The 17258-nt window shown below is 34.0% G+C and overlaps 1 protein-coding gene across 2 annotated transcripts; it reads right to left on the reverse strand.

The window, feature by feature from the left end:
- Positions 1–2558: 2558 nt before the first annotated feature.
- LOC118741788 lies at positions 2559–14191 on the reverse strand. 2 transcript variants are annotated; one of them, XM_036473760.1, is made up of 4 exons: positions 14011–14191; positions 13486–13970; positions 3304–3573; positions 2559–3240 (listed from the first exon to the last, which is right to left on the reverse strand). In XM_036473760.1, exons 2-4 carry the CDS (start codon positions 13945–13947, stop codon positions 3031–3033), a joined length of 942 nt encoding a protein of 313 aa, XP_036329653.1. In that variant the 5' UTR covers positions 13948–13970; positions 14011–14191; the 3' UTR covers positions 2559–3030. The 2 variants fall into 2 exon arrangements, with proteins under 2 accessions (XP_036329653.1, XP_036329654.1); XM_036473761.1 differs by having other exon boundaries at positions 2559–3219; positions 13486–14191.
- Positions 14192–17258: the final 3067 nt, after the last annotated feature.

The following is a 17258-nucleotide window of genomic DNA, read 5'->3' on the forward strand; positions in this document are numbered from 1 at the left end:
GGACATCCATTTCAATTTTCTGCCTTTATTTAAGTCGAACGTGCTTTTTGAAACAGGTGGAAACCCTCCTACATATAATTAAGAACTAAAACCTTTTCAAAACCGTTTCTCGAAAATTGTGATAACTCGTAACAGGTTAGATTACGAGTTATCGCGATTTCACTTTATTATTACTATTATATGTATATTATTGCATATACATATATGTATATATTATTTAAAGTTATTATAAATCCAATAAATTATGACTACATTAAGTTCTTGGGCACTTAAATTTAAGGAAGTAAAGTTAATCAATTTGTGTAGTGAACGGCTCATTTGTTGATAACTCCTATCACAACGAGTTCCTTCTGATCAAAAGAGCAACACCCACATCAATATACATATGGAAGTTCTCTATGACACAATAATTGAACGACCCCATTCACAGTTTTGAACGCCAACATAGCGATTCACCTTGTACAATCCACACAAGTAAGCACAAAGCAATTTGTTTTCTCATTAACATCCACTGCTGGCGTGTTATCACTGACGGCTAACCTTTATGGCAGGGCAAAAGACGGAAAATGCATCTTTTACAGCGAACATGTATTTAGGAATACATTAAAAAGTTTTATTGATCAATTTGTTAAACATCAAGATGTTAAAAGTTGAAAATTGCACGACATTTTTTAATAATTTCAAACGCCATGTTTTAGTTGCAAATATTACTGTGTACGCGTGTTAGGGATGTTAATTTTATCGCTTTTTACGGTCCCGGGATTTTTGGGATGTCGTCACCACAATACCGTGATCCCGGGATTAGTCCCGGGATTTAGATATTCATTACTTTTCAAAAACTTAAATCGAAAAAATGGCTTCTATCTCTCCTACCATAAAATAAATAATAAATAAATGGGTTTAAAACCTACTTTTTATTTAAAGTGGCGTTTTGTGATTTTTCTCTCTGATGACAGGATTTATTTTAAAGGACTTTGTAATTTCAATGAAATTATTGATTCCAAAAATTGCTTAAAAAATTCAATGCAATGTAGGATACAATTATGGGTACCAAATGAAAGAAGAAATTTTTTTTAAATTAAAAAAAATAAATTTTTTTTGGATTCACAAGGACGAATAGGTAATTTTTTAAGCTGATAAAGTTCGAAGGATAAAATTCGGGGATGTTATCAAGTTTATATAAGTCCTTTACATATAATTTTTTCAAAAACAAATATTGCGAAATTTCAAGGATAAAATTTTAAAATGACATTTTCCATATTTACCAGCAGTTCTTCACCAGGAACTTGAATCTGTTTAAATTCTACAGGATTTCCTCATTAATTTTATACCCATACTTCTTCTCTAAGCACGTTTCTCAGAATTTTTAAATCATTTTTGAATTACTGACGTCAGAGTGAAAAACCAAAAACGCAATTTTACTATATTTGGCCCATGGTTTCGCGAATATATTGATTTTTGTGTGTAAAATTTACTATCTCACGGTGTTATATGTATAATCAGTTAGACATTTATAAAAAATATTAATTATTGAATAAAAAAAGAAATATAGCCATTACTGGTCAAGAAACGGAGTTTATATTATTGCCATCAGTGCAAATTACAAATCCCGAAAATTCCAGGATTATTAGCCAAGAATCCCGGGGTTTTCGGAACCTAAACAAGACCGGGATCCCGGGACTAACATTCCTAATGCCTGTGTACATATTTATTGTATATTACGTGTATTTCATAACAAAATTATAGAGCCAGTGATTATGCTTAACACTTTAATGGTGATAAAGCAGATAATAATAGTACTTCTGATGATTAATTTACATGTTGCATATATACCAATCGTCGAACCTCAATTGCGCTCAAGCATTTAAAGTTTTGACGGTTTGCTATTACACCGCATAGGGTTTCGCGTGTCGTATCGCTCTAATGTGCGCTGCACCCATGTCGATGTCGCTTTCATATCGTATCGCATATCGTATCGCGTATCGTATCGCTCTAATGTGAACCGAGCCTAACAGACACCGAAAGCTCGACACTTTTCCCGAGCTTCAATAGCGGTTTTTACTAAAAACGCCTTTTTTCGTCATATAGTTTGTTTATATGACTAATTCATTAATAAGTACCTATTACGAATATTGAAACAATTTCCAGCTTACATCGAAAAAAAGTTTATTAATACATATCTGGCAAAGTGGTGTCTGAGAGCCTACACATGAGTAAAATAGGGAAAGTTTAGTCGCGTCGGTAGCAGAAGTTTAATCATCATAATATATTGTTATTAATTCTAATTAAATCATATTGTACCCATTCTTGCCGTCGTGGTTAATATGTATGCATGTATACTTACATATACGCCGATAAAAGAAAGAAAGGATGTAATAAATTCATCATATCATAAATTAAACACAATATAATGTTTATAAATAACTTTATTATAACATGAATGGAAACAGGAATTACAACAAACGCAGAGAAGTATTCATTCATGTACATAGATACGACGCAAGGTCCATACAAGGTACGTATGCATACGTGGAGTATAAAGAGTTTACATATGTATATTCATATGTACATACATACGTAACTATATATGTATGTAGAATGTGTAATGTACATTGTACAAACCGAAGCTTTCGATGTGTTTCTTTAATTTAGTGCCATGATCTGCATGATCCACATTCACGCGAAAATGGCTGTAGAGCATAGAGCTAACAATGTGCAGAAATGAGGCCATAAACCAGGGTAGTCTATCTACAAAAACTTTTGGCATTATGAATGAATAATGAAGCTACTAGACTTAAGCTATATGTTGCTACATATTTCATTACGAAAAACTAGTTAAACTAGGGCAACGCCTTTCTGGTGACGCATTTTAAGCAACACCTTTTTTAATGTAGTTGGACTACTCTGGCTATTAAGTCCCCAAATGTGAATTCATTTATTTAGGTAGGTATTTACATGCACATGCATACATATGTACAACTATTTATAAAAAATGTATTTGATTATCTGCAAACATTGAGCAGTGGAGCCCTAGAAGCAGCTGACTGCATTGAAGTAGCAACGCCAGTACATGCGTCCACCATTACCAATTCCGTTACGTCCAACACCGCCACCTAAACCACCGGCATTCTCATCTGTCGTCGCAGCCGCCATCAACATCGCCACCCCTTCGGCATTGCCTAGGTCGCCGCCCAAATCCAAGCCCATGCTTCCCCTTCTCTGAAAGCTCTTTGCCATTAACTGAAAATTTCTCTCACACATGCCCAAATCACAATGCTATTATGCTTTAATTATCCAACTTACAGTTTCCCCGGTAGCACGATTTATGGAATTTAAGTCTTTGAAATCGTAGTCCATTAAAACTGAGGGATCGTCATCGCTATACATATGATTTGCAGTCATTTGCTCGGAATCATCATCGCTACCTGGAGAACTCCCCGCTTTCGTCTTGTCATATTTGTCATTCCGGCCCGCATAAAAATCACTTAGCTTACCGCGCTCCTGCTCTAATGCATGATGGAGTACAACCATAAGTCGGTCAATTAAGAGGGCAGCTCGTTTTGGTACCACCATCTAAAAAGAGAATTGATTAATAAATGCAGTAGTATGTAAATTTAAATATACAAAATAATGATGCAAAATTTAACATTTTGAGGCAAAAAATTTTTGAAAAACTTTGCAAATTTTTTGTTACCGAAATTCTCAAAAACCGCTCAAATGGTTTGTTTTTGTTTTCTTTAATCAAAAATCAAGTTTTGTCCTTTCGTTTGCTATATGGGAAGTATTGGTTGATATCTTCTAAGTATGTTTAATTATTCAAATATATGGGCATAAATGACTTCGTTATCATTTTGCAAACACGTGCATGCTCTAGAAATGAAGGAAAGGGACAAGAAGTACTAAATATGTGCGGGTAGGTATTTCGGCTTTTGAGTAACAGATAACCTAATCGCGGCATAAGTATGTACATGCATGCGTACATAAGTTGATTGCACTTAAAGTGAATCTGTAAAACTGATCGTTCGATTTTACAAAATGAGGTATCAAATTGAAAGGATTGGCGTGTAGGTGTTTTATTTTTTCAAAAAGAGTTGCCGCCTGATAAAAAATGTATTTCAAATTATTTATTAGTTAAATCAGTTACTACAATATGGGTATCGATCGAAATGGTTTTGAAAGGCTTTATTTCTTAATTATATGTATGGCAGCCGCTGTGGTGTAGTGGTAAGCAGTGCGCGCTTCCACTCCGCAGCGCCTGGGTTCAAGCTCTGGTCAAAGCAACATCGCAAAAAATTTAGAAAAAGGGTTTTTTCTTAACAGCGGTCGCCCCTCGGCAGGCAATGGCAAACCTCCGAGTGTATTTCTCCACTCCTCCACTTTGTGTGACAACATCAAGGCGCACGCCACAAATCGGAGGAAAAGCTCGGCCAAACACTAACATATGTGTAAGCGCCAATATATTATTATTATTATTATGTATGAGGGTTGCCGCCAGTTTACAACGTTAAATTCAATAAATAAAATAGATAAAATGAAATACCACAACATGGATGATATCAATCAAAATGGCGTTGAAAAATTAAATTCAACTTGAATGAGAGTTAGATAAGCTTATATATAAATAGGCAAACATATTTTCTTTACACCCCTTTTACGGCTAAACTATACGTCTAGGGTATAGAGAATTACACTGGTCTACAAGGGTTTTGCGAATAAGACGGGACCTGGTGTTTCCGAACGGATTTTTCGTGCTGAACACGAATCTGGGGTCCAAAACTTCCCATCACGTCACGTTTTCGAGAAAAAAGGGGTTGAAACCCCTAAAAACAGCGTTTTTGGCCATTTTTGAAAAATTGTAGAGCTGAACCCTGACGTGCTACAAACTTTGTATATGTCAGAAATTAAAGGCTAAATCGTGCCCTTTCGAATGAGCCCTATGCCGAATTAATCGCATGCACCCTTAGATCAGGGGGTGTATTTGTGTCTAGGAGTCCAATTTTTATATCCACCATATTCGACCCGTCATCTTAAATTTTTAAAATCTAACTGCAGATTCGTAATCAGCGACTTTTAATATAGTTAAAACCTTGGCATTATTAATTTTCTATGATCGTTTAAGATTAAATTCTTTCTGTGATCAATTTTTCCTGCACCCCTAAACACAAATACACCCCCTGCTTTAAGGGTGCACGCGATCAATTCGGCATAGGGCTCATTCGAAAGGGCACGGTTTAGCCTTTAATTTCTGATATATGCAAAATTTGTACCACGTCAGGGTTCAGCTCTATAATTTTTCGAAAATGGCCAAAAACGCTGTTTTTAGGGGTTTCAACCCCTTTTTTCTCGAAAACGTGACGTGATGGGACATTTTTGACCCCGGATTCGTGTTCAGCACGAAAAATCCGTTCAGAAACACCAGGTCCCGTCTTATTCGCAGAAAAAAAGTTGAAATTTGTAGACCAGTGTTATATATCATTAGAAAGGTATTTTGATGCTGAGGATTAACTCAAATTTCAAATAAGTTTAAAGGAAAACGCAAAAATCTTTTCAAAAGTGACACCAATACAAATACCATACATGTACGCAGTTGGGGCGGAAATGACTCCTAAATGTATGCTTTAATATTGATACTGAATTAAAGAAAAGTGCTAAGCAGCAGTTGAGGCATAACTTTTGTGCAAAGGAAGAAGGTAAAGTTTAGTATTCAGAAGAAGACAGGGATAAAGGCAAAGATTAAAATAAAAGTTAGGAAACCTGAGGATATATATAAAGAGGGAGCAGATTTAAATACTTAATATTAATGACGTTTTCTTTTCTCAAAAAAAGTTCTGCCCTTTTATATGGGAACTCTTGCTTTGCGTTGCCCTGAAACCTGAGAAAGTGTTGCTTTTTTTATATGAGAATGAAACAGAAAATATACTACTCCATCACATTTTATTTATAGAAGTTAATAAAGCTGAATTATTCACTTGGCCTGTAAGTCTTTAACAATTTTAAAGCAAAACACTTATTTCTGATAGGGAAAATAATTGCATTTTTACAAGATTAAATTAAAAATTAACCATGAACTCTCACCTTCACGTTTATTTGAGGGCAGAAAAGGCAGCACTTTCGCCGGATCAGAACGCAGCCGGCTGAGAAAAGAACACGTTGCCTTGTGAAAGGGCTGAGAAAAGAACATGAAAATGTGACAGCGCTAACACAAGGCAGAATAAGTGCAGCCTTTTTTCGAGAAAAGAAAACGCTATAAGACAATCGTGGGGGTGAATATGTAGATGAAGACAGGAATGAAGATAAAGATCAAAATAAAGGTAAAAGAAGAGTTAAAGATAAAAATGAAAAGATAAATACAAATATAATATAAAGATTAACATAAATATATATAAATATAAATAAAAAACGATAGACAAAGATAGAGAAAGTTTTAGTGATAAAGAAGATATAACTGAAGAATGAGATATGTTATGTTATGTCACGTTATGTTATGTTATCTTATGCTATGTTATGTCATCTTATGTTATTTTGTGTTATATTGTGTTAAGTAATGTATGTTATTTTATGTTATGTCATCTTATGCTATGTTATGTCATCTTATGTTTTTTTATGCTATGTTATGTTGTTTTATGTTATTTTATGTTATGTTGCTTTAAGTAAAAATATGTTATGCTATGTTATGGTTTGTTATCTTATGTTATTTTATGTAACGTTATGTTGTATTATGTTTTGTTATTTTATGTTATGTTAAGTTGTTTTATGCTACGTTATGTGATGTTATGCTATCTGATGTTATTTTATATTATATTATGTAATGTTGTGGTATGTTATGTTATGTTATGCTATGTTATGTGATGTTATGCTAAGTGCTCAACTCCCCTCCACTCAACTCACCCCAACTAATTTTATTACTCCCCAACTCGACCTAGCTCATCTTAACCTATCTAAAGTGACTTCACTTTAATTCGCCTCACCTTAACTCAACTCAACTTAGCTTGACTCCCCTTGATTTTAGTGGTTGAGTTTCAATTTTGAACAGAGTTACAACAGGTTGAATTAATCACTACAATATGGATGGCCAATCAAAATGGCATTCAAAGACCTTAATTTCTAAACTGCATGTATGAGCGTTGCCACCCGTTTAAAAAATCAAGTTTAACTTGAATAAAAGCAATTAGAAAATTGAAAATTTAAATGCAATTTGAAATAAGGGAATTCGATTATTTAAATATCTATGTTTCTTTGGGTGTCACTCGAAAAAGGTTTAGCCTGGTTTTAGTTTGACAATATTTTACAGTGTTACATTTGTTTAAAAAGTCGATTTATTTAAATTATACATAAGTTACTGTATGAAATATTAAAAAATGGCCACCAAACGAAAGAGTATTAGGAAAAATTTATCTTGAACAGTAAGAATAATAAAGTTAAAGAAATCATTCAAAGATGTGTAGCACTTGAAATGGATTTTAAATTTAATCCAATCAAGATTTCTTATCCCGCATTCTACGTTTAAGTTTAGCGGCTGTGGCCCCGGCACTGCCCGCAGGTAAAGACGAAGGCGCTGGACTGATCCTTTTTTCGAGCTATTGCCACTATAGCATACCACGATCCTCTGTTGCGTGCGTCACTGTGAGTAAATCATACTAAAACCTGCACATAATTTGTTTTATTATTTTATTCCTCAGCTCTCTGCTACTGATTGGTTTTGAACTCTGTAGTATAACATATTTTTTAATACCATACTTTCCTAAACTTACCCAAATTTACGTAATCCTAAATATATTTGCATACATATGTCCTTGTTTAACCAATTGAGTAAATATTATGTTCACATTTTTCATATAATTACGCCGAGACATCTGAATTTAATTTTGTTTCATGGATTATGGATCTTTATACCCCTTTTCTAGATCAGGCCACTTTCTAAAGATATGCATTTTTATTTTAACTTTCAACGTGAATAAAATAATGCAAACAAATTAAATTTTTCATTTGTGTTAAAGCCTGTTCTTTTACATAAAAAAATTAAGATACTGCTAACGAAGAAAATCGAAGGATAAATAAAAAAGTTTTGAATGAAATATGAGCGGGAAAGAATGTTATTCATAGGCCATACTCGTTTGTATTTACATACATACTAGGAATGTTAATGCCTAAGGTCTCAAGGTCCGAAAATCCCGGGATTCTTGGCAAATAATCCCGGGATTTTTGGGATTTGTAATTTGCACTGATGGCAATAATAGGAACTGCAAACCAGCATTTAAATATCTGCATACATACATATACATACATACCTAACCAACTATGCATATACGCTGAATTCGCCGACAAGCTTTTTTAAAAACGAAGTAAATTAGTACAAATTGTTAGTAATTTTCATAAGAGTTTGAATAACTCCTTACACTAAATGGCTTTTAGTAACTTTAACGAGACCTTAACTTATTTTATTTTATTCATTTTAGTGCAGTTTTGACAAAATTTTCTTGCTAAAAAATCTTTTGTTACACTACTTCATTTTATTATTGTTTTTAAAAAATATTTTTTTTACATTATTTTATTTTATAATTTTTAGTCCATTTATAAGCGTTGTGTATTAAAAAGTGTTATTTTATTTTATGTACAAAATTTTGAAATATATATTAAAATAATTCAACTTGCAATGAAAGAGAACAGAAGACTTGGCAAGCAAAATATTTTAATGTTGTTTGCTTTTGTTTTGTATAAACATACATATGCATAGTTGCCAACTTGGTGCTTTAAGCACTAGATTTAGTGCTTTTTGAAAATTAGAACGCCAAAAAAAAAATGGTTTAGTGCCTAGTGCCCTTTTTAGTGCTTTTTTCTGTACTAAAATTTCTGAATTTACAAGAATCAACAAATTTAAATGCACTAAAATGCAAACCATGATTGATAAAAAGAAGAAGTTGCAAACCCACGTTCTTGCGTTCTTGTTAAATTGTATTCGCGTTGAAAATGCTAGCACGCAGATAAGTTGTGTTTATTTTTTTATTTTCTTAATTATTGATTGATTACACAGTCCGAAAAATTTTAACTTTTTTTGCCACCTGAGTTCATCGGTTTTTAGATTTTTCAGTGCTGAATATATATATATCCAAACATCTAAGTGTAAAAACACGGTTTATTATAAAACAACAATTTTTTCGCTCATTTCTACTTAGGGTATCATTAAGTATTACTCTTCCCCTTCAAAGTTCAATTTCGTTTGTTGAACAATCGAATCGTTCTTTCTCCAGATGTACCAATTTTAATGTGCAGTACTTCGGTATTACTTCGTAAGCATGAATGTGTATTTATTTATACATGTAAATATTGTTTATTTTTTACTTTTGTTTACCACAAACTGTTATAAGAGAAGGTATCCTTTGATTTAAAAAAAATTTAGTGCTTTTAGTGCGGTAAAACGCTCTTTTTTCCAAGGTCTGGTGCTTTTTCAAATTCAAAAGTTGGCAACACTCTACATATGTACATATAGCAGCAGTTAATTTTATTTAAAGAAATGGCGTGTCGTCCATTTCCGCTGTAGCATGGCATATATTTAGGCGCAATATTTAACTTCTTCTGGCGGGGCGACATCTGGAGTTTAGAATTTGCTACGGCGCGCCGGCAGCTTTAACAATTTTATAGTGGTTTTACGTTCTTTGGCAAATTACGCTCTGTTAGCCATAAATCTTCCTATTTTTTGACCGCCTTTGAATCAAGACCCCTGGACCATATGGGGAATTCATTTATATTTTAAATTGCATTGTCATCGTGACTGGAGCTATGCTGAAAATTTCAAGTCTCTAACTTATCGGGAAGTCAGTTTAAAATCGATTGGAATTTTCCGCGATTTGCGCGGGATGACCAAGTTAAATAAAAGCTTATAAAAATAATTTACCTCAAATGGAGAATAACGAATATTTAAAAAAATTAAAATGACCAGCGCAGATCTCTATTATTTGAGAATATCAAGCCACACCTGATTGTCCATTATAATTTTTCAATCCTTGAAATAAACTGAATAAAAAACAAAACATTAAACTGTACTTAAATTTTGTTGTTTTGCGAGCATATTTGCAAGCATATCTATCAATGTTTTAGTGCTTACCTAAGCGCTTAAAATGGATTTTTTTTTTGCTTATTTTCTTCGGGCCTGGTTATAAGTCTTTGATAGGAGTACACCTGCATGACATTGTCACCAGTGTCATTGTCAGCTATATGTCGTTTAGGATTCACAGAAATTGCGATGATGTCACTAAATCCTCATTAGTGTCGATTTCACCAGAGACCTTTTTCGCTACTGGGTGGCGTATGCGTACATTTTTTTCCTGCTCATATTTCATACAAAAAATCATTCCGCATTTTCATTTCATCATTGACAAATTTTCTTCGTTGATTTTTTTGTAAAGCAGCAGATGAAAAAAAAAAAAAAAATGTTTTATTTTTTCTCTGTTCAAGTTTGGATTTTTTTTTGTTCACGATGCAAATTAAAATGTCAATATCTTTGGAGAACGCTTATTGCACGAGAAGTAATGAAGCGATTTACAAAAAATGCATCATTTAAAAATAAAAATCCCAAATTTACCGACACATTAAGCTTTTTAACTGTTCACTTTGTTTTCTGTGGTATAAACAACAGTAAATATTGGCTTATTTTGCGGTAAATTTTTGGAAAAAATTTACTTATTTTGGTATTACCAAAATGCCCGAAAACCGCTCGAATGATTTTGCTTTGATTTTCAAATTGAAAAGTATTAGTGTTTGTTTCTACCATAGAAAACGTTGTGAATATTAAAAAACGAGTAATTTTTAAGCAAAAAACATAACCGCCTTCAATTCCCATATAAAAACTTAGGAGTACCGTTAATTTCTTCATGATCCAACGATCGGATCTATACCAAATTAGTATGGGATCACCTCGGAGACACTACCTTTCCGATAGAAAAAGAATTATCGAAATCTGATGACGTGGTTATGCGGTAGCAACATAAAAAAAGAAAAAAATTCCGACGAATTAATAATCTTCTCCTTGAAGTTGGTTAAAAATCACCACTCTCTCAGTTTTCAATGCCAGTGTATGGATGTCTGCCAGAGTGATTTTAAGTTTGTTTTACCAGTCAAGGCAACAGTTTAAATCCATCTATTCTAACAAAGTCACAAAACTAAGCTCATCTCTACAGCTCAGATTCGTATGTTGAAAAACACGCCTAAAAAAATATGTACAATAACAACTATAAGCAAAGTGTATATCAATTAATATACATTCAGCGTCAAAACTATGAATACCTTGACATTTTGACGATTTTTTTTCGGAGAAAATGCAAGAAATGCCAAAAAATGTTCATCATAAGATTTATTAAAATAATTTTACCCCCATTTTACCTACTTTGACTCATATTGTCAATCATTGCTTTACCACCTCTTGTTTCCCTGATGCATGGAAAGTTGCAACTGTGATTCCGGTATTTAAAAACAAATTGGCGTGTAGTCCTTGTGATTGTCGTCATATTAGTATCTTGCCTGTCTTGTCTAAAGTACTTGAGTCTTTGATGTCTGAAAAAAATATATGTACATCTTTAGAAATTTGGGTTATTGTCCCCGTTCTAGTCCGGACTTAGAGCTAGACACAGTTGCTCCACGGCTATGATTCAAATACTTTACGACATACTGATATTCTTTGATAAAAACCACCTGACACTAATATGCCTTTTGGATTGCTCCGGAGCTTTCGACTCAGTTAGCCAGGAACTACTGTGCTTCGAACTCAAAAACTATTTTTTTTTAGTGACGTTGCCGTGCAGTTAATGAAGAGCTATCTGTCCGACCAAACCCAGAGAGTAAAAGTTGGTGCTGAAGTATCTAAACTAAAACCACTATTAACGGGCGTACCGCAATGCTCTATTTTAGGGCCATTGCTATTTAGTTTGTTTATTTACATATTCAGTACTTGCCAATATGGAAAAATGCATACTTATGCGGACGACATACAGATTTATTTGTCAGGAACTTTTAAGGACATGGCTAACTTGTGCGTGAATTTCAACAGAGAGTTATTGTCTATATCGTATTAGTCTTGGAAAAATTGCCTTTGTCTCAACTGTGATAAATCCTTTGTTTCTAAAGTGACTAATCTCAGTTTTGTTTTAAACACTAACCTAACACCCACTTAACATGTTAACTCTGTCATAGGCAAAGTGTATTATACTCTAAGAAAATTTAAGAATGTCTGCTACTTTTACACCATTAATCGTTAGGCGTAAACTGGCCATTCAATTAATATTGCCGATTATCTGCTATTCTCAACTAGTCTAGCAGTAAATTTGTTAACCGAGTTTTGTTGGCAGGAGAAGCGTTGCATTATTATACAGTTCTTACGAAACAGAGTTCTCAAAATAAAAAAAGTCAAACGACAACATCCTAAAAAAGTTCTGTCTTTTGAAATAAAGCTATTGTAATTATGGCAAAGGTTAGAGGTGCGGACCTCTACCCGGTAGAACCTACATATGTAGGCAGGCTTCTCCTGCCAACAAAACTCGGTTATCAACCTACATATGTCGGTTCGATCGCATTATCCAATCAACATCTAAAATTATAAAAAGTTCTTTCAAACAGCTGCCTCAATAGTTAAGGGTGACTTTTTAGCTCTATAAGTATTATAAATATTCTCTACATATTTCGGTCAAGTTTGTCCGAATCCTCAAGATCTCTTAGCGAACGAAATCTTATTATCATATAAACGGAACTATAACCAATGAATATTTGCAAATAAGCGTATGTTTTTTTTAAAGCATTCCGAAATTAAGTTTAGTTTGTTTAAATTAAATTAAATTAAACCGATCGAGATGGATCGGTGAGTTATTTCCAGTGCATTCGGAATAGTTTATAACATTTTTGGACTAGTTAGGCGAAGCTGTCGTAGCGATATTTTGCAATAAATCTAAGTAAAAGCCCTATTAGCTCATTATCAAACACTTATTGCTAAAGTTGCTAAAGTTCTTATAATCACTGAAGGCGAGATTCAAAAATTCAGCAAATTGCCTTCAAGCTTATTTGACAACTAAACACTCCCATTCAAACAGTGGTGTAGCTGAAGAAAAATACATAATATTTTAGCAAAAAGCACAACCGACTTAATTCTCATATAAAAAACCTCCGTTAATATCTTCATGAACTGATGATCGGATATAAACCAAGTATGAGACCCCCCTTGATGCACCACCTTTCCTATAGAAAAAGAATTATCGAAATCGTGGTCCAAAGTAACATACATAAAAAAAAAAAAAAAAAAAAAAAACAATATAACCTCCTCAAGAAATAGTTCCGATACTAGCAAGTCAATATTCTTATTAAGTCTCATCAAAAAATGCATTGTCATTTAAAGAATAAAGGGAATGCCGCATTATACTAAAGCCAGCCTTTCGACATAAGCTACTTTTCCATACGAACACAGATATGTATGTATGTATAACAATTGAATTTCATTTAACTCACGGGATACTCATCATAACTGGTTTCAATTCGATCGTCCAAACTGAAAATCTCTTCAGGTTGTCCACTGCCAATACGACGCTTTCTGACTGCAGATTGCTTTTTTCCAACTTCATCACTTTCACTGTCGTTAAAGCGATCTGCAAAATTAGAACTAGAACTATTGCTGTCCTCTGTTGGATCTGCTCGGTTGCGTAGGTAGTGTGCGTAATCACGGCTTCCATCATTATTTTGTGAGGTTCTACGTTCGTTTGTTGGTATGTGGTGACACGTGTAAAGGTCTGCGTATTGCAACAATATGAGCGCAATTAAAACCACAGTCCATTGTTGTACCGGTTTTGGCAAATTGACATAGATATCAACATGATGACGTCTGCTCCGATATGAAGCGTGGTGAATATTCTCGAGTTGGTCATTATGGCTCTTATATTCCATCGAATATTGCTTGACAGCACTCTGATGCATTTTTTATTGTTAATCTTCTCTTTGAACTAGTACTAGTACTTATTAAACTCAGCTCATAATATTCGGCAGGTCGATTATGCAAACATTTCGGGTCAATGTAAATAATAAAGTTTACATCGTCAAATAGCAGCACATTATCTAATGCTAATACGGCGCATTTTCGAATAAAACACTTTATATGCCGCAAAAAGTCTCAATAAACCGAATATATATGTCAGTGATCATAAGTAGTTGTTTTATTTAATTGATAAAGATAAAATAACAAATATTTGGCAGGCTTTAATAAAAAATTCGAATATTATTAAATTTTCCGTCTGTTTCAATGGTACTATTTCCTTGCACTGGCGTTGCTGCGATTTTCTTCATGCCTTTTTATAATCGCAGAGATTTAATATGGATGTGTATGCACCTAGCAATACATATATATTCGTAGCTATTAAGACATGTTTCTTCGATGGCGGCTACTTAATTCATTGCCATAGCGTACAAAGAAATGCTTTTCAAAATCATTCGCCTTTCCGATACTTTTTACTGCAATTCATTATTTGCGGCGTCCAAATGTTCTTGTGGTTGTTATAATTAATATCAGCACACATTTGAACACATGTCGATATCGTATGTGCATCGAAAAGTTACATGCCTTTGCACGGTTTGGTTCCTAGTAAGATTGTAAGGACATGGTTTTAACAACGTCACAACAACCAGTTTACAACATATCCTGAGCGCCTTAAGCGGTTTGTAGAAAATGGCAATATATGTATGTAGCTACTTATGTATGTACATACATCTATCGTCTTGTTAACGAGCGAGAGCACTTTGGGTAGGTGGTATTAACATTCCTACACGTGTAGGTCCAGTACGTGTGCATTTGCACATAATACATACATACCGCTCATTTGCAGCAAGAGTGTATGTAATACGCCAAAAATCTGAAACTTGAGAAAAACGGCTTTAAAGTTTACATTTTACATACGCTCCCATAGTAAAAATAAAGACACATATTCTTCTAATGAACTACATACATATTGTTAATCGACACAGCCATACAATTTTTACACAACCTACAAAAAGAGGTGGCGGGCATTTCTACGTAATTAATTTAATTTTTTATTATTTTTTTTTGGATTGGATTGGATTGGACTCTCTGAACATTAGGTATATGTGTGCATGTATGTACTATTGGTGTGTGTGTTATGCAAATGCATATTTACATATCGTACGCCTAGATCTAAAGTGCGCTAATTCAAAATTCGGATCGGAAAATATAACCGCTTGTGGATCGTACAGATGCAACGAAAACACAAGTATAACAGTAGTTTTTTAGTTAGTGTATATAATCATGAAGAAAAAATATTTGCAAAAAAATGGCCTAATTTTTTTTTCAGTCATTGCACTTTAGATCTATGTAGGTGTGCGATATGTACACACGTCACAGCTGCAGTTCGGTAATCATAATGGTTATTTCAATTTGCTTTTATAACCGCGGAATTAGTATTCAATAATAATTAGAAATAATCAAAAACAATCACGATTATTTGCCATTAACAACAATAATCAAAAAGAATCAAAAAAATAATTTAATTATTTCTTTACTACTTCCGATTATTCTTGGTTACTGTAATTTTATTTAATTATTTTCTCGATTTCACTGCAAAGAAACGTACTGGTGCCAGAGGTTCCCATTTTTTTTCTTTCTCTTAGACTACTTTCAAAATGAAACTGGTTTCGCTGGACCCCCTTCAAAACTCGTCGGAATGGTAAAAAATAAAAATGGTCAGAGTATTAATCTAAACGCGTAATGCGACTCGGCTCTAAAGTATGGAATTGATTATGTGCTGGTATATTGGATTCGTTCGCGTAGAGGGTCGTTTGGATTTAGGCGGAAGGGGGGGTCAGTAAGTCGCGTGTGGAGTTCATAGAGGCTGTCCTCAGGGCGGATGGCGTCTCCCTTGCTCCGGTGCTTGGCAATTGATTGCCTGCTAGTGAAACTTAACTGCTCTAACATCTAAGTCCTGGGTCTATGCATATGGCAAGCCCTTATCTGCCAGTTGTCTGCAGGAAAGCGCAAATAACTGGTGTTGTGCTTTTCATCAGCAGGAGAAGGTTGGGTGGCCTTGCTCGCCCTGCCTTTAAGGTAGTCACTATTCAAGCAATCAATCGAAAATTCGTATGGAATGCTCTGTAGGTCCTTTGTACTAAATCATATACTTATTTATGGAGTTAGCAGCTTTTCATTGGAAAAAATTGTGGAGTTATCCGATTTTATTTTCAATAATTTGTAGTGATTCTAAATACTAAAACAAATATTTCCTTCACAATCACGTAGATCACATCACATTTCTGCTCTGCCATGAACTTATAAAACATCTTAGAAATACTAGGTGCCAGCAGCGAGAGCGTAAAGACAAAATTGAGAAAAAGAGCAAATTATCAGAAATAATTTTTGAACGCAAAACCAGTAAAAACTTTACACTTACACCATTGTGCCACTAAAATCTGCACCGGAAATCAATTATTCATAAATTTTTTCAATTTACTAATTTCATTTTGTGGAAATCTTCAACAAAGTTTAAATTTTGGTTGATTTTTTTCTCAGTGTATAAATGGGCAACAAGGCTTGTTGCTTTAATAAACAATTCAATTTGTGAGTCACTATCAATGGGTAGGTTCAGAAGGCGCAGCAGTTGAGCCCAACCGTTGCTAACAAAATCAGTGATCGTTATGCGTCTTCTGAACGGCCTGATACATTAGCTGTCAAATTCAACTCGCAAAGGTACACACGAACATGTTGTCTCAAAGGATCAGAAAAATATTACGATCATCTAACACGCAGCTGTTCAGTTGATCAGAAGTACACAACAACGCGTTCAGAAGGTGCAATCGCAACAGTTACTCAGCTGTTGCGCGATCTGAACGTGCCCAATGGTACTCAATTTCTTATTATTTATCACCCAGTAGTAGACGAGTTGATGATTGCTACTTTCCGCAAGCAAATACAATAAGCCACTTACTTCGTCAGCACCGGTGGAAAGATTACAACGGCACACAAAAAGTTGTTTGTACATCCGACACCACCTACCTACTACCGGCATGTATTTTGACCCGCTGAATCCGAATTTTAAGTCAGTTTGGGCCGTACACCCTTCAATATCGAGTAAATTGTAAAAATAGCTAAAATGGGATAAATGATAATATAAAAAATTTATGAAACTAAACCAAGCATAATGCTTATGTATTTTGATCCGTTAAATATAACCTGGAGTGTATTTAGACCAAAAACCGTTATAAATATTAATAGATTAAAAACAAAA

This window comes from Rhagoletis pomonella, unplaced genomic scaffold (genome assembly GCF_013731165.1).
Source record: "Rhagoletis pomonella isolate Grant_MI unplaced genomic scaffold, Rhpom_1.0 Rhpom_scaffold_00006, whole genome shotgun sequence".
Lineage (NCBI taxonomy): Eukaryota > Metazoa > Arthropoda > Insecta > Diptera > Tephritidae > Rhagoletis > Rhagoletis pomonella.

Bases quoted from the DNA above. Each gene is read 5' to 3' on its own strand.
- LOC118741788 (XM_036473760.1), bottom strand. From the start codon at position 13,947: ATGCATCAGAGTGCTGTCAAGCAATATTCGATGGAATATAAGAGCCAT. The intron at 3,574-13,485 runs GTGAGTTAAATG...TTCTCTTTTTAG, and splicing joins CCAGTTATGATGAGTATCCC to ATGGTGGTACCAAAACGAGC. The intron at 3,241-3,303 runs GTAAGTTGGATA...AGAAATTTTCAG, and splicing joins ATCGTGCTACCGGGGAAACT to TTAATGGCAAAGAGCTTTCA.